This window comes from Bombyx mandarina, chromosome A1 (genome assembly GCF_030267445.1).
Source record: "Bombyx mandarina strain Sakado chromosome A1, ASM3026744v2".
Classification (NCBI taxonomy): domain Eukaryota; kingdom Metazoa; phylum Arthropoda; class Insecta; order Lepidoptera; family Bombycidae; genus Bombyx; species Bombyx mandarina.
The window spans coordinates 1,932,868-1,951,332 of NC_143234.1; the positions used below are offsets into that span (position 1 = coordinate 1,932,868).

Below are 18,465 nucleotides of genomic sequence, written 5' to 3' on the forward strand. Positions count from 1 at the left end.
CGTGTACTAAAGAGAACAATTATACACGAGATAGGGGTGTCTCTTTTTAAATTGGCTAAGAAACATTGTTTTATTTTAGATGAAATGTTGTGATTACTCGTTTTGTGACACATTGAAAATGTATTCAAATTGGTCTTGTGTTAACCGGTTCTATATAGATGTTTGAAATGTTTATGAGACTCTTGTGGAATTAGTTTGTAGTTGTCATTGCAATGCTATGTTGCAGGTCGTGGTGGGCGGAGGGGAGGTCGGCGTGATGAAGGCTCCGGTCCTGGGGCCGAGGCCGTACAATGCGCTCGCCATCATCCACACTCAGCAGAGCAACACCTTTGATATGCTCAACTCGATGACCACAAGCGTAGTGAGTACTCTATCTCTATGCTTGAACGGATAATTTTTTTATCCTCTCCTTCCTGTTTAAAACTTTTGAGAAAAGGTTTGATTAACAAACTTTGATCCATTAGAAATATTTATGACGTTTACGTTGTGATTTTTACGTTATGAGAACTATTTTTAATGGTGGTAGGACCTCTTGTGAGTCCACGCGGGTAGGTACCACTATCCTGCCTATTTCTGCCGTGAAGCAATAATGCGTTTCGGTTTGAAGGGTGGGACAGCCGTTGTAATATATTGAGACCTTAGAAACTCATATCAAGGTGGGTGGTGGCATTTACGTTGTAGATGTCTATGGGCTCCAGGAACCACTTAACGCCAGGTGAGCCGTGAGCTCGTCCACCCATCTAAGCAATAAAAAACATATTTTTTTCCAAATTGTATCCTCTAAATAGCTCTCCTGTAAAGTTTTAAATATGTCGCTTAAACCACCCTTTCACCCCTCGATATATAGGACCGATTTACTGGTTGAAGGATTGAATGAATGAATGAATGAATGAATGAACGAATGGATGAATGAATGAATGAATGAATGAATTGCTCTTTGTATACAAAGTGTATATAGACACCGCGATACGTGAGTGTTTCTTGGTTTGTTTGTCTGTTACAAAGCAGCAAGGAAGAGACGAACCGTCATGATCATTAGTTCCTTTTTACGAGTTATATATGAGAGAAACCGTGGAGCATAATTTGTTATAAAATAAATCCAATATTTATTCTAGTAACCAATACTTATTCAATAATCATTGGAATAAATATTTCAATTTTATTTTAAGCTTAACAATTTTAACACGAATTTGTTTCCAAATTAATAACATTATAATGTATGAGTTAGCTTATGTTGTAAATATATTTTCTGATGTATTATTATTGTATTTTTACGCAAACGAACGTTGAATAAATCAAATAAAATCAACTGTCTCATCGATTATAGAATAAAGTTATGCAACGGTTTGCAGTTTTCGAGAAAATAATTTAAAACTGTTGTAATAATATTCAAAACAAGATGTTTGTCTATTTGTAAACAAACGCTATTATTTTTATCATCGCCTTTAAATGTCAAGTTCGCAATATGTTCCGAATAAGTATTTAGATTTGAGATTTTTATCGCGATAATATTTAGATATTTCGACTTAATACATTTTATAAATAAAATAAAAGAGAAGTCGGGTTTTTTTTGTACACAATTTGTGATGCACAAAACTTGAAAATTACATTATTATTTTCTTTTTATTTAGTATTATAAATGGTTTATTGGTCTGTGCTGTTTTTGTATCTTTTTTTAATATTTATCCGGCTCAGAAAATTATCGAAATTCGATTATAAAATTGTTGACATATCAAGACTTACCTTCGTATAGTGAATATTTACTTTAATATTTTAATTTGTTTTTTGTAAAGTATTTATTTTATATTATAAATATGTATTTTATATTATTATTATAAGTATGTATTATGTATTATTATTACTATTACTTACTGGTGGTAGGACCTTTTGTGAGTCCACGCGGGTAGGTACCACCACCCTGCCTATTTCTGCCGTGAAGCAGTAAAGCATTTCGTTTTGAAGGGCGGGGCAGCCGTTGTAACTATACTGAGGCCTTAGAAATTATATCTCAAAGTGGGTGGCGCATTTACGTTGTAAGTGTCTATGGGCTCCAGTAACCACTCAACATCAGGTGAGCTGTGAGCTCGTCCACCCATACAAATAAAATAAAAAAAGTTTTTATCCTGGGCACTTCTCAGTTGCCTCTCATTGCTACGTGTGAAGCGTAATGGTCACGTGTACTAAAGAAAACAACTATACACGAGATAGGGGTGTCTCTTTTTAAATTAGCTAAGAAACATTGTTTTATTTTAGATGAAATGTTATGATTACTGGTTTTGTGACACATTGAAAATGTATTCAAAGTGGTCATGTGCTTACCGGTTCTGTATAGATTGAACGACTGATTACGTACCCTATTAATGTAGATTGAACTCTCATTTTAGTATGAGAAGTTAGTAGATTTTTTTACTAATAAATGGGTTGGCATGGTCTTATATCAATGAATTAATACGTGAAGCAAAAACTTTGTATCCCTTTTTACGAAAATTGCGCGGACGGAGGAGTATGAAATTTTCCAAACTTATAGAGAATATTGAGAAGAAGTGCACAATGCTAATATTTTTTTTAAATAATGCATAAAAGATACATTAAATCAATAAAGAAAATATTACACACACTACATACCATGTATTTGACTCACACACGCATTGCATACTATTTATTGTCAAACTTTTGTTCTAGACGTCTGTTGTCAAATTGAGAATAGATTAAATATTGTTTGTCTTTGTTAATATTTTTTATAGTGTAGTCTTGCCGAATTTTGTGATTGTAGAAGTATAACATACAATCTTAATAATGTACAATTCCAATTAATTAAAGTCGAATTTCGACTACTGCGGGACCTCTAGTATCAATGAATTGCGCAGTGCACTATGTGTTCGTGTTTCAAGGATAGTTTTAATATAAATAGAAACGAAACTGTAATCTTGTGTTTGACAGAGAACAGTGTCTGCAAATGCATCACAGTCGAACACACACAACAATATTTAAGGAAAATAAATAAATAAATGGTCATTAACCCGAATCAGCACAATGCTGTTTGCACACAAACAATCAGCAGAGGTTTTTAATGGTGTAATTAATGACAGACTGTCATCAAAATAGTGTGTAGATTAGAAATACACTTCACCAATGAGAACGATACTACCGTCTGGAAGTTTGATTCATCTTTATCCTTTTATAAGTAAAACTAGCGACCCGCCCTCGCTTCGCTTCGGAAACTGTAATTTATTGTTGATTTCTCCACTATTTAATGGATTTTATTATACATATAAACCTTCCTCTCCAATCACTCTATCTATTAAAAAAAAACCGCATCAAAATCCGTTGCGTAGTTTTAAAGATTTAAGCATACATAGGGACAGACAGATATAGGGACAGAGAAAGTGACTTTTTTATACTATGTAGTGATGTGTTGGTTTTATTATTCGTTTTCTTTTAGGCGAGTCAGCCCGTGGTGGGCGGGTTCCGCCGGCGTAGCTCGGGTCAGGGCGCTCTCTGCGACCCTGAGCTGGACGATAGCGGGAACAAGCTGGTCGCCAGGCTGGAGGACGACGCCTTCATATCCGAACAGGATCTGGTCAGTAGCGATGGTCTCCAACGTGCTCTCGTACCGTTCGAGGCAGACTGATCTGTACTTGACTACACGTTCAGATCATCCTGTCGAACCTGGTAGGCAGCGGCTTGGCTCTGCCCCTGGCATTGCTGAAGTCTATTGGCGACGGTAACAACTCACCATCAGGTGGGATGTATGCTCGTCTGCCTACAAGGGCTATAAAAAAAAACAAGAAATGAGATCGGGTGACGATGGTATTCAAGTTGTGGTACCTGTGACCTTCAATGAAATTTATTCATTGGCGCAGTTTTTGTATAAGGAATTTGTTGGGCCAACATTACTCATACTGTTGCTACGTGACGACTCGCAACCGGCCGTTTGTTAACATTACTAATGGTGTCGATTACTGTTTGTTTGCATGACGCAGCTTACTACGAGTTAATTAAAATAAAAACAATCTTATGATAAAAATTCGAGTAACTGCAATTTTTACAATAGTAAAGCTCAATGTAATAATAATCTTATAGAACCAAGTCGTTTGCTTGTTTGCTTATCGTCGCTCGAAAATAAGTAGCGTCAGCAAAAAAAAGTGTTTTTTTTTATGGCTATGAAAGTTTTGATGAGCCATTTAAATGATCTGCAGGAAGAGAACATCCAGATAGCGACCGGCACGCAGGAGGGTCTCCCCCGCCACGGCGCCGCCGCTGATGAGGGGCAGCCCCAAGAGCCTCAGAACGGTAAACCAGCACATTATACTACTACTAATGGTATGAGATTAAAACGATTATCGTTGAAGTTAAAATTCACCTTTAGCGTCGCTGTGCTTTGACATTTGACAAAACGAAAGGAACACTCGAACAAAAAAAAAACAATCTTACACATCACAAGATTTAGGTAGAGAACCGTCTATAAATTGAACTTATGCCACGAAGCGGCTTAGCAATGACCCGCTGGTGATCAGTCATTGTCAGGTGTGCCGTATGCTCGTCTGGCTTCCAAAGATAATAATATATATTCACAATAGACGTCACAACGCAAGTGGCCCTCTGACCAGTGCACTATTGTCCCACAACCGACCCACCACTGACTGAAACTGCAGGGCTTCGTAGATATAGAGGATTTTCGGACTTATCCTTACATTTTTTTTATTGCTCAAATGGCTGGACGAGCTCACGGACCACCTGGTGTTAAGTGGTTACCGGAGCACATACACATCTACAAAGTAAATGCCGCCACCCACCTCGAGACATGAATACTTAGGGTTCAGTTTTTACAGTACAACGGCTGCTCTGCCCTTCAAACTGAAACACATTACTGTTTCACGGCAGAAACAGGCGCAGTGGTGGCACGTACCCGTGCGGACCCACATGAAGTCCCACTACCAGTAGAAAACCACCAGTGGGTTGGGTTCATATTTACTCACAAAACGATGGTACCTGCCTGTGGAATTCAGGTCGGATATGAACACTGACGGCTTAACTCTCGCTTCTGATGCGTTTCGGTTTGAAGGGTGCGGCAGCTGTTATAATTATACTGAGACCTTAGAACTTATATCTCAAGGTGGGTGACTCATTTACGTTGTAGATGTCTATGGGCTCCAGTAACCACTTAACACCAGGTGGGCTGTGAGCTCGTCAACCATCTAAGCAATAAAAAAAAATCGACCTTAATGCTCCAGGTAACCCTTTCACTTCGGTAGCTACTTCACGCCAGGCTGGCCCTAATCTAGGACCTAACAAATAAGGAATATGAATTTTTTGATCTCTTTTCTCAGGTCTAGAATACGGTCCTATTTACGAGCTGGAGAAGCTCGAAGAGAAAGACAAACAGAAGCAAGACAAGGAAGATGAGGAGGAGCCGATCGGAGTATCACCGTGCGGCAGGTACGGGCGTCTTGTGTTCCAAGTGCTTTTTTTTATTGCTTAGATGGGTGGACGAGCTCGCAGCCCACCTGGTGTTAAGTGGTTACCGGAGCCCTTAGACGTCTACAACGTAAATGCGCCACCCACTCTGAGATATAAATTCTAAGGTCTCAAGTATAGCTACAACGGCTGCCCCACCCTTCAAACCGAAACGCATTACTGCTTCACGGCAGAAATAAGCGGGGTGGTAGTACCTACCCGTGCGGACTCACAAGAGGTCCTACGACCAGTAAAATAACATTTAACTTCCTCAATGCCGCGATTTTTAATTGGATGAAACGTGAAAGCGACATTAGAAAGAGACAAAAATTTGCATCTATAGGGAATTATTTTGTTTTCGAAAGAACGAGATAGAATATGTTTGAAAGTTGATTACGTGTTGAGTACTAGAATTCTCGTTTGATGCAGAAGGTAATGTGTGGCGGTAACAGGACTTTTCTGATCAATTCTTCATGGCATTATCCTGGCGTAGACATTGGACGGTAGGCTAACTCGTGGCTTACCGTAGTTCATAGACAATGATAATACCGCTGGCTTTAGATATCCGGTGAAATCTCTCTATTCGAATTGAATTAGCTCTATTTTACCCCACGATAACGCAAGCGTTGCTTAGCTGCAGAAATAGTCGGACTAGTGCTACCCCGCCGCGTCTGAAGTTTTAAATTTTGATTTGCAGGTTTTTCAAATACGACAAGGAAGTCGGTCGCGGTTCCTTCAAGACCGTCTACCACGGACTCGACACCCAGACCGGCGTCGCCGTTGCCTGGTGCGAGTTACTCGTAAGTGGCCACGCTTATGTATCGACACTTATCCTCAAAATGAGAGTGGTATTCTTAGTGAATCGAAAACACGTTAATTTACTTTTTAGAGACGACTAACGTTCATTTAAGAATATAATACATAAAAAGTCAATGAAGTCAAAATATTATTGACGAATGAAAGTTTTTAAATTAATAGACCCTCGTGTGTTTTTTATTTTTTATTTTTATAGCTTAGATAGGTGGATGAGCTCACAGCCCATCTGGTGTTAAGTGATTACTGGAGCCCATAGACATCTACAACGTAAATGCGCCACCCACCTTGAGATATAAGCTCTAAAGTCTCAAGTATAGTTACAACGGCTGCCCCGCCCTTCAAACTGAAACGCATTACTGCTTCATGGCAGAAATGGCGGGGTGGTGGTACCTACCCGCGCGAACTCACAAGAGGTCCTACCACCAGTAAAAAATAATTATTAATTTTCGATTTGAAAACCGCAGGAGAAAAAATTGAACAAAACGGAGCGTCTGCGTTTCCGCGAGGAGGCCGACATGCTGAAGAAGCTGCAGCACCCGAACATCGTCCGCTTCTACAACTACTGGGAGGGGACCGTCGCCAAGAAGAAGAACATCGTGCTCATCACCGAGCTCATGCTCTCCGGGACGCTCAAGGCGTTAGTACCCCCCCGGCTCGGACATGGTTCTCAGACTCTCACGGCTCAACAAGCCCACTGTGCTGCAACCTGAGGGTGAAAGCTGTAAACAAACACCTCCCAGAGTGCCTAACCTTTTAATTTCAGTGAAATCTCCCATTAAAATGAACTCTACAAATAACTTGCTGTGCTATAAAACAGATTAAATATAATAACGAATCTATTAAAAAATAATGGCTGATGAGATTTAACAGATAGTTTGTTTTGTCTCTTTCTCGCAATTCGATAGTCTGAATTGATGTTATACGATGCAAACGTTGACGTCACTGTACAAAAAGCAGGCTGTTTGTGTAGCGTAAAATTCGAAACATTTCGTTTTTTGCAGAATAGGATTTTGATGAGGCCATAAAAATAATAATCAATTGGATAATAAAGTTGGACAGATGATTACGTAACATAAATGCTTACTTTGTGTTAGTATTGCGCTGGTAACCTCGCTAACATACTATATTCATAGTAAAAATAATTTACTTGACTTTTTCCAACTGTAGAGCGTTCTGATCAGTGTAAAAAAAATTAGTAGTTGGTATTTTGTAGGGTCGATTGAAATTACACCAAACAATAAAAAAATCGGTTGCAAAAAACATAAGGTTTTTTTTATTTTTTTATTTTATATACTTTCATCTACCAGACTGAAGTTCACCTACAAACGAAATAATTAGAATAACGTTATTAATCTAGACTCTGTTTGTTTCAACAGCTACCTCAGGAGATTCAAGCGAATCAACCCGAAGGTGTTGAAGTCGTGGTGCCGCCAAATACTCAAGGGTCTGAATTTTTTACATTCACGAACTCCGCCTATAATACACAGGTATAATACACACTGCACTATTACAGAAAAATTAAACAACTGACTTGTAAGCGTACAGTACGCGTTAGGTATCAACACTGTTCACGACACATCATTCACTGGGTCAACTGTTTAACGAAGATGTGTACTTTGTAAGCTGATAATTTGTGAAATCTTCAGAAGAGTTTCATTCATAAGCCTCTCCGTTATCCGTAATATTACGGTGTTAAGGATTGTTAACCTTGATTTGTTATTCTGACTAAGCAGAGTACATTATGTCGAAAGGCATAGACAACGTGCTATATATACCATAGACTATAGAGTATATTGGAAACTCATTATAAAAAAATCAGTAGAGATGGGGTATTTCATTTCATTTATGTGTACATAAAATATTCGTAAAAGTATTTAAATATAAATGGGCTATCTAACATTGAAAGAATTTTTCAAATCGGACCAGTAGTTCCTGAGATTAGCGCGTTCAACAAACAAACTCTTCAGCTTTATAATATCAGTATAGATAGATATTTGATTAAGATTAAAAAAATGCGTTGGTTTGTCCTTTTGCTAGTACAGTAACAGAACAACGGATTAATGTATTTTAGTCCCGAGGTCACGTTTCTCCGTTTTCGAGCAACAGTTGAGAGACCAGAGTTGAGAGTCAACTCATGTGAGTCCGCGCGGGTGGGTTCCACCACCCTGCCTATTTCTGCCGTGAAGAGCAATGCATTTCGGTTTGAAGGGCGGAGCAGTCGTTGAAACTCTATTGAGACCTTAGAACTGATATCTCAAGGTGGGTGGCTCATTTACGTTGTAGATGTCTAAGGGCTCCAGTAACCACTTAATACCAGGTGGGCTGTGAGCTCGTCCACCCATCTAAGCAAAGAAACAAAAAAAAAGTCCGAAATCACGTTCTTCTGTCTTCCAGTAACAGTTGAGAGTTGGGAACGAAATTACGAGGTGCCTTGTGTACAGGGTTGTGTGTTGGTTGCAGAGATCTGAAGTGCGACAACATCTTCATCACCGGCACGACGGGCAGCGTCAAGATCGGGGACCTCGGCCTCGCCACGCTCAAAAACAGGAGCTTCGCCAAGTCTGTCATCGGTATGTACGGCCAGCCCTCGCCGCCCTCCCGGTGTCAGGGTGTCTCGTTCATTACCGGTCAACTTCCATTTTGACCGAAAGAGACGAAATACGATGAATTTAGAGGAAGGCTAACGGTAGACCTAAGAAAAAAATGAATGGATTGCGTGATAGACGATAAGTGTAAAAGGGGTACTGGTGTTAAGACCTTTAGTGAGTCCATACGGGTAGGTACCACCAGCTTCCCTATTTATGCCGTGAAGCAGTAATGCGTTTCGGTTTGAAGGGCGGGGCAGCCGTTGTAACTATACTGAGACTTTAGAACTTATATCTCAAGGTGGGTGGCTCATTCACGTTGTAGATGTCTATGGGTTCCAGTAACCACTTAGCAGCAGGTGGACTCTGAGCTCGTCCACAAACTCAGCAATAATAAAAAAGGGGAGTGAGCGAAGAAATTGTATATGATAGAGGAGTGTGGAAAAAAATAACATGCTCTGCCGATCCCAAGTGACTGAGAGAAGGGCAGGAGAATGACTTTGTTAGACTAAGTTGCTAATTATTAAGACTGCACCCTCAGACACAGCCCACTGAGTTTCTCGCTGGATCTTCTCAGTGGATCGAGTTTCCGATCCGGTGGTAGATTCTGCGGAGCACCGCTCTTGCTAGGGTTCGTGTTAACAACATAATCAGGTTTGAGCCCCGTGAGCTCACCTACTAGTTAAGGCGACGCTGATATAGCCTCTCAAGGTTATCAGCTTAAGTAGAAAAAAAAAAACGTGTGGCACTCGGGAACTGCCGCGGTAAAGCTATGGCATAGCATTTTTTATCAACTTATGCAATTATAATTAGACAATGATAATTTAATAATAAAACAAGACCACGCTATATTAAACATTAATTAAAGCAAAACATTAACTGTCCCCTTCACACTCATAAGCTAGACCGCGCGAGAGAGAGATGGGCAGACTTTTCATGATGCGCATGCAGTGTGACGTCACGCCACGCGCTTATTCACAAACACCACACAAGCGCAACGTGCGAATGTGTTGTACGCGAGCTACATAGTAGGCGTAGTGGGAATGTCAGGTTATTTTCGTTACAGAATTTCTTGATTCAGTCGCCGCGCTCAAAGCCCGCGATAAAATTAATGCAATAGCTTAAAATTAAGATTATCTTCGGTGCAGGCACGCCCGAGTTCATGGCGCCGGAGATGTACGAGGAGCACTACGACGAGTCCGTGGACGTGTACGCGTTCGGCATGTGCATGCTGGAGATGGCCACCGGCGAGTACCCCTACAGCGAGTGCAACAGCCCCGCGCAGATCTACAAGAAGGTCGTCTCGGTAGGTCCCACTCGGCACGCGCTCGACACGGTGCCGCCACCGGGCGAGCAGCTGTACTGTGGGTAGTACCACTGTATATGGGAAGGTGGGGTGTATCGGCCTACACATATAGACACCTTGTGCTCATGCCTGCTGTGATACAGTCGCGGCTCGAATGGACCTCGTGTCTATGGGCGGGTGGCGGTGGCCCCTTAGTGATGCCACAACTCTGATAACTATTTAGTAACAGATGGGCCGTGAATTCGTTCACTCATGTAGAGCAAAAACAATGTAGTTTTTCAATTTAGTCCACAATTTTGTCAAAATAACCAAATCAACTGTTCCTACCGTAGTGTTATTAGCCTTACTAATGAATGTAATTCTATCACGTTCATAGTTTTTGATAAAGAGAGAGTTCAACGAGTAATTATTTCAATCCCGTTATAATTAAGTGGTGTATTCATTAACAGAGACATTAAAATTGTTCGCAGGGCGTGAAGCCTCAAAGCTTGGAGAAGGTCACCATCCCCGAGGTGAGGGAGATCATCGAGTCGTGCATAAAGCCGAATAAAGTTGATCGGTGAGAGGACTTGACCAATCTAACTAGATCTCTCAGTTAATGCTTAAAAGAAAATAATCGATGTCCTTACTATTAGGTATAGGACGTTTTGCTGAGATACAGCCTCTTCTCGAGTCACTCGTATCTGAGTGGTGTGTGTACTCATGCCGGTCGATATGAAACTCTTGATTTTCTTAAAGTCATGCACGTTCTTGAAGTCTTGAAGTCATGCATGCATGCAAGATCACATACAAGACACGTCCACACAGTTGTTGGCCTGCTCCCTGCAGTAGATTATCCCGCAGTCTTTGGTACTAATATACTAATATCTCCCCTTATTTCTGACAAACGACAAGACATTCAAAGGCTTCGATTTCAAGAGTAGAATGCTAGTTATTATAATGAAAGTCTGCCAGCTTATCTCAAAAAGATAATTTGGATGCGACTGCTTGCTAATTTTAATTAAAAGTCAAAACGGATGTCCTACGTCAGTTTTATTTTCGACAAATTAATATAAGCATTACGGTTAACAGGCCAAAAGTGAAAGATCTGCTAAACCACGAGTTCTTCGGCGAAGACATTGGACTTAGATTGGAGATAGTCGACCGAGACCTGGTCACGTCCTCGGACGTAACCAAAATACAGTTCCGTCTCAAGATCATCGACCCCAAAAAACGGTGAGATTTTTTTTTTTAAATTGTTTAGATGTATGGACGCGCTCACAGCCCACCTTGTGTTAAGCGGATATTGGAGCCCATAGACATCTATAACGTAAATGCGCCACCCACCTTGAGGTTTAAGTTCTAAGGTCTCAAGTATAGTTACAACGGCTGCCCCACCCTTCAAAACGAAACGCATTACTGCTTCACGGCAGAAATAGGCAGGGCGGTGGTACCTACCCGCGCGGACTCACAAGAGGTCCTACCACCAGTATAAGTCAGTTTTCGCAGATGTCTGATGAATTGTAATGGTATCTTTGTCGAAAACGGTGGCCTGTAGGAAACGATGAAGCTTTTTGAATTGCACGCAATGTAACGCAATCATGACGCTCGAGGTCAATGCACCCTACGCTTCAAAATGTCGCAACGGAATTGCTTTCAAGAGTCTGGTTATAATTGAGACTGAAAAATGTCTACCAACGTTACCTTATTGAAAAATAAAACCAACAGCGCAAATTGGAAACTACCTTCTTTTTCACTTAAAAGTCTACTAAAAATGTAAACTAAAGTGTAATGGCAGGTCGTACACGCACAAAGAGAACGAAGCGATACAGTTTGAGTTCGACGTGGAGCACGACGACTGCGAGGAGGTGGCCAACGAGATGGCCAAGACCGGCCTCATCATGGAGGAGGACACCAGAATCGTCTCCAAGCTGCTGAAATCGCAACTCATCAGCTTAAATCGGTGAGTCCTGTAATAGATAATAAGCTAATGCTCTCGCAGTTTGGAGATGCTGTACTAATATTGAGTTTTTTTTTTTAAATATCTTCTTTTAACCCATGTCCACACAATGCACCCCAACTTCCACCCAATGTAGGTCTCTTCAAATGTACCTCTTTTTTGTATATCCTTTTTTTTTTTTAATACATTTTAATGCAAATAGAGTATGTCTGCATAACCCACTTTATTCGAGGGGTAACTTTTGATTATTTGTTTACTATTGGTATGCCTTTACACACAAACAGACAAAGAGAGGACAGTTAAAACACCACGTTCTCTGCTGTTTGACAAACGATTTTTTTTCTGTATTAATAAATGCTTAATGTAACTAAAGTTATTATTATCTTCTGCCTTATTTTTTTAGTAGGTATTGTTATTAATAATCCTATTATTTCGTTCAATTATCAAATAACAAAACAAAAAGGAACAAACAGACCGAATAAATATGACAAATTTGTTTTATAAAAAATTAAAAATAATATTTAAAAGAAATCTTCAAATTTTCAAGAATAAAATAAACAAGGTCAAAAAAACAAAATAAATATGACATAATCTAAATCTTGAGGCGTCGTTGAGAGCTGTGGTGGGACGACCACCAGATGGTCGGCTGCTGGTTGTTCTGCAGTGACGCACCTCTGGAGAGTAGGATGACTTCACCTGTGACGTAGCAAGGGCTGCAATGCCCATACGCAGCGCTCCCTCAACAAACTTTTTTTAAGGGGTTTTATGCCCTGTAACTAAGAACTAAGACCTTTAGGTCAAGTCTTATTTTAATTTTAATGAAAACTTTTTTTATATGAAAAATGATATTATGATATGAAATGAAGTTGATTAATATGAAATATGACATGAAATGAAATGAGATGAGATGATATGGGATGAAATATAATCTCAGTAAAATGGTGGTCATTTACTGAGACTTTTTCAGTGGACTTTATGTAAGATCACGAGAAGTTACGTCCAGCGGATTTGTTTAATTTTTCCACATTTGTGCACTAACACAGATACTAAACAGTCAATAAAAACAACCGTTATTACACATTTAAACCTGATAAAACACTAAATAGACAAAATAAAACAAATTGCACAATTTCACTCCTCGCGTTCCCGCCCAAAAAGTCTTTTCCCCTCAGCAAACGAACCCGGGGCTCAGGTTCGCTAACCTAACGAGACGATCGGTTTTACATTCGACTCGCGTGACTCGTTTAGTACAAAAATAGAACAATCAAATATTTTGCAAATCCACTGTCGGTTATTACAACAAATCTTGGCGATATCAAGATTCTAATTCGACTTGTTGTACGAGAATCTTTCGCGAACAAATGGTTTCTATCAATGCTATTCCTTGGTACAGTAGAAACATATTTTTATAGCAGTCTTTCGTTTGTATCACGTGACACTGAAACGAATGAACCTTGGTTCAGGGCTGTCGCTTAAATTTTAATTTAATATCGATTGTTGAATATATAAAAAAAAATCCATAAGTTGTTTTTTAATATTTGGATAGTATAAAAGTAATAAATATTTCAAATTTTTTTTTAAGACTTGTGCGATTTATCTCAAGCGGTATACCTGCCTAAATGCCGCCATCCACCTTGTGCCGTGAGGTCTAACTTAAATTGCACTATATATTTTTTCCCGGTTATATGGGTTCAGGATATTAGGCCGTAGTGGTAAATACACTTTTGTCTCACGTTTGCAAATTTTAAATTGAATAGGGCCTCTTGAAATTAACTTGAATTGCTTTAAAGATTCGGTAACATAGATTTAGTGCGCACTATAAGATAGATACAGTACAAACTGTGTAGGGTACAGGTAAGGAACACACCATCTCAATGTATTAAAAAGTGTCCGCTGAAAGTGAATCAGCTAAGGTGGCGCCACTGTAGCAAGTGGAAGGATTTTAAAAACAACGCCATATACTACCACACTTTACTCCAGTCCAGAATATTAGACTGTTTAAAACTGCTATATTAATATAATTTTCATTTCCTACATTATCTCTATATCGGTGAGTCTTCCAACCAGGGCCGGATTTAAACTGAATGCCGCTCCTGGGCACCAGAAAAAATCCGCCCCAATACATAATGGAATTTTAATTAAACTTTCTATTTTTCAAACTAATTTATTGCAGAATCTTTATCATTGCTATCATTATATATTCCAAAAACATAAATAAATATTTGTTTTTTTCTAACAATTATAAATTTGGCTCTAAGGGTGACTCATAATTATACCTACCTAATTGTATTACATAATTATAAAAACCTTTTTTTCGCTTTCAAAATTTTGCCGACCTGGGCACTTGCCCCGACTGCCCCTAGTGTAAATTCACTACTGCTTCCAACAGTAACTTGCTGTTTCTATATGGACACTTTTCAACTTGTACCCTATATAAGATGGTGGTCCTTATCTCTAAACTCCATAGTACACACAAAAAAAAAACAGAAAAAAAAAGAAAACTGCACTGACATTGACAGTGCCGGCCCTGTGACAGCAGCCGCGCAGAACCGCTCGTAGTCACGACAACGCAAACATTCTTCGTGCACACGCGATGCCTTTCTTCGGACGTTAACTTATTCACGTAATGTTTGACGGTTCAATGTTACGCTCAGTTTTGAATCTTTGACGTTACCCGCGATCGGACGGTTTCATGCGAGACCGCTTCAGCACTGACCAGACCGGGCGGGGACAGAACGAGGATCAGGGGGGCGGGGGTCACCCGGGGGTCATAAGGAAAACAATTTAATATCGGATTTTGTTTGGAAATCGCGCGCTTTGGACTGTGACTGTCTGATTGTGAATGTTGCATAAATGTTTTTTAATCATTACGCTTCGTGTAATCTGGGTGTCGTTAGTGAAAACAATGCGGATTGCTTTAAAGGTACATTTTGTCGATACCTAGATAGATATATTCAAAATAATTTTTTACTCTTGAATTTCAAAGTTATTTGTATTTTGACTTTCAGATGTAAATTTTAATGACAATCAAATTGAAATAAATAATTTTCAATTATTTTAATTAGTTGAATATTAGGACTTTACCCATAAAACTATTATTTATTTGTTGTTTTATTTTCGTCGGTTTTCGTGAGTCTTAAACCTTATTAAAAGAACTTAAGTTTTAAATTCGCTTGCCATAAAATTTTATGAAGACATTCGGAATACCTTTTTTCATGGTCACAGTTAGTCTGTGATTAAATCATAAAAGTACTTTTCCCCCCTACTTATTCTCTGGTAGCACAAGGGACTATTCCAGCTACTTTCGGACCAGTAGGTGAGCTTACGGGCTCAACCTGAGAGAATTTTGCTGACAATGGTCCTAGCAAGAGCAGTGCTTAGCTGACTCTACCACCGGATCGAAATCGCAGTTTTAATTATGTGGTATTTGTCTGTTTGAAAAAAAGAGAGAGAAAAACTACTCTAGTAATAAAATATATAATGCTAACCACACATTAATTAAGTTTAATAAACACACTTTCAAAACTTTTAAAACATACAGTGCCGTTCAATATGCGATTACATTGAATGCTATCGGCCGTCTGGTGTAGTGGTAAGTGACATGGTCACTGCACAAGGGAGTCGCGGGTTCGAATCCCGCTAAGGGAGGATATTTGTATGATAAATATAAATGTCTTTTCCAGGGTTATGGATGTATCTTAAATATATGTATGTGTATAATAAAAAATCTTACATTTATTTCCGTTATCTGGTACCTGTAACACAAGTTCTTTACGAACTTATCACGGGACTAGTTAACGTGGCGTGATTGTTAGTAAATATTTATTTATTAATAAAAAAAAAACAAGGGTATAACTGTATTATTAAGAAAAAACACAAACTCAATCATCAATGTATGTATTCTTGAATAGCGTATTGTTTTACTGACCTCCTATCCCTGTCTTCCATTCTATCTGATATAGGGCCAACATTCCTGGTTCAATTTCATCGCAATTGTTATGTTATTGAGTTTATTATCATCTATTGGTATAATATAGATGGAGCACACAAATTATTTGCAGCGTAGTTGGCACATCGACCCCAGCGTTCTTATCACGTATTCACCTCAACAAGTGGGAAATTAGGGGCGGGGGATAGGAACCCTTTGGCAGGGACAAGCGGGTCATAACTGAACGTAAGACTAGTGTCACTGATCCTCTGTTTGCTTAGTGCGAGGTTTTTAACGTTCTCGATAGCGTAAAAGTTAACTCGAATTTGTATGCAGTTGGAACAGCGCCCCTAGCGGCAAACGTAGGCAAACGTTCCCACTCCATACAAATTTGAGTTAAGTTTTACGCTATCGAGAACGTTAAAAAACTCTCACTAAGCACACTGATACCGAAATGTAACTATTTCGATCTCTAAAGCCTGTTTTAATTGTTTTCCTCCAGTTAGTATCTGATCGGCGTAAACTTTTTTCCCAAGAACTTTTTCTTAGCAATGCCTTTGTCCCTTTGTCCCTTGTTATAATCTAATGTCAATAAAGACGAGTGTTTTTTTTGTGCATATCTAGTAGACATAGATATTATCTATGACAAAAGCATATCCCTAACGATCATCATGATTCTTTATTTAAAATGGACACATTGAAGATGTTTTCCGAGCGCAATGACATGTCCTTCTTCAAACGAGGCTTGCGGAGAGTACTTTATGGTAGGCAGCGGCTTGGCTCTACCCCTGGCATTGCTGACGTCCACGAGCGACGGTGACCACTTACCATCAGGTGGGTCGTATGCTCGTCTGCCTACGAAGGCAATAAAAAAAATGGTTTGAATCGGCACTGGCTTGAAAATTTTCGATATTCAAGTATCAATAAATGATGCCTAGCGTAACGAACACACACGCGCGTCATTAATCCACATGATTATTGTACGGTTCGTTGCGCGTGATTAATTGTCGTGACGCAATCTTATTGCAGTAACAATTGCGCATCGTGTATTGAAGAAACAGTATGTCATCTACCGGCTCGATGTATTCAAATCAAATTTATTATATATTTCTGTGACTAAACCGAAACATTCGAGGGGGAATATTTAATAACTGTTTAGCTTGTAGAAATTTGTGATAGTGTTGAGAAATAAAACAGTTTTGAACTAACTACAACTGAACGAACGAAATTTCTCGGGTGACTGAAGTTGCGAATGTTTTTTCCCCCAAGCTATTCGCTGGTAGCCTAAGCGGATTTTCAAGCTACGCGTAAACGGGTAGGTGAGCTCACGGTCTCAACCTGGGAGAATATGATAACACTTTTTACTGGTGGTAGGACTTCTTGTGAGTCCGCGCGGGTAGGTACCACCGCCCTGCCTATTTCTGCCGTGAAGCAGTAATGCGTTTCGGTTTGAAAGGTGGGGCAGCCGTTGTAACTATACTTGAGACTTTAGAACTTATATCTCAAAGTGTGTGCCGCATTTACGTTGTAGATGTTTATGGGCTCCAGTAACAACTTAACACCAGGTGAGCTGTGAGTTCGTCCACCCATCTAAGTAATAAAAAAAAAAACACTCACCCTAGCAAGAGCGGTGCTTCGCAGAATATACCACAAGATCGGAATCGTGCCTCACTGAGAAGTTCCGGCGAGAAACTCCGGGTAACTGAATTTTATTCTTTGGAACTCAAAATGAAAAATTAACATGAAAATGTCGTTAGCGCGACTCAACCATCCGTTGTCCTACGTTAGCTACTGCTGTAAAAGTTTTAAAAGTAATATTATGCTAACGGGAACAAAAGTGAAAGCCCTCTATTAAAGTTGACCTTGAAAAGTAAATTACTTTCTATTTATATTAGCTATTAAGTCGATTTCGTTTAAAGAAGCAATTACCGAAGACATATAATGCTCACAATAAGTTATTTGTATCGTTTGAAGTATATTGTGTATTGTTTGAAGGGCGGGGCAGCCGTTCTAACTATACTGAGACCTTAGAACTTATATTTCAAGGTGGGTGGCGCGTTTACGTTGTAGATGTCTATGGGCTCCGGTAACCACTTTACACCAGGTGGGCTGTGAGCTCGTCCACCCATCTAAGCAATAAAAAATAAATAAATTTAAAAAAAATATTCTAGAAATAGTTGAATAGATTCACATAACTTGCTCTTTTGAGTTATCTTGTTTAACCAATTGAATTCCATTGTTCTGTGAATGTATTAATTTATCATTTTGCGACTTATATTAAGTTATTAAGCTAACACGCGCTGCAGTAAAAAAATGTTTCGTGTAATCGAGAAAAAAAAAAGATGTTTTCCTTGTACCCGAATTCATGACGAGGTCAATTTAAATCATATTAAATTTTATAAGGACATTCAAAAAATAAATTATAATTAACCGA

General features: G+C 39.2%; 1 protein-coding gene across 7 annotated transcripts in view; it reads left to right on the plus strand.

The window, feature by feature from the left end:
• The window catches only part of Wnk (Wnk kinase), a 64,030-nt gene that overhangs the window by 22,807 nt on the left and 22,758 nt on the right, over positions 1-18,465 (plus strand). For all 7 annotated transcript variants that reach the window (XM_089739950.1, XM_089739952.1, XM_089739953.1 and 4 more), the window contains 12 exons: positions 227-361; positions 3,443-3,580; positions 4,200-4,293; positions 5,331-5,439; positions 6,155-6,257; positions 6,738-6,910; positions 7,650-7,760; positions 8,734-8,843; positions 10,007-10,164; positions 10,635-10,723; positions 11,236-11,379; positions 11,942-12,106. In XM_089739950.1, coding sequence (XP_089596076.1) covers positions 227-361; positions 3,443-3,580; positions 4,200-4,293; positions 5,331-5,439; positions 6,155-6,257; positions 6,738-6,910; positions 7,650-7,760; positions 8,734-8,843; positions 10,007-10,164; positions 10,635-10,723; positions 11,236-11,379; positions 11,942-12,106 — 1,529 coding nt within the window. The remainder of the gene's footprint in view (positions 1-226; positions 362-3,442; positions 3,581-4,199; positions 4,294-5,330; positions 5,440-6,154; positions 6,258-6,737; positions 6,911-7,649; positions 7,761-8,733; positions 8,844-10,006; positions 10,165-10,634; positions 10,724-11,235; positions 11,380-11,941; positions 12,107-18,465) is intronic.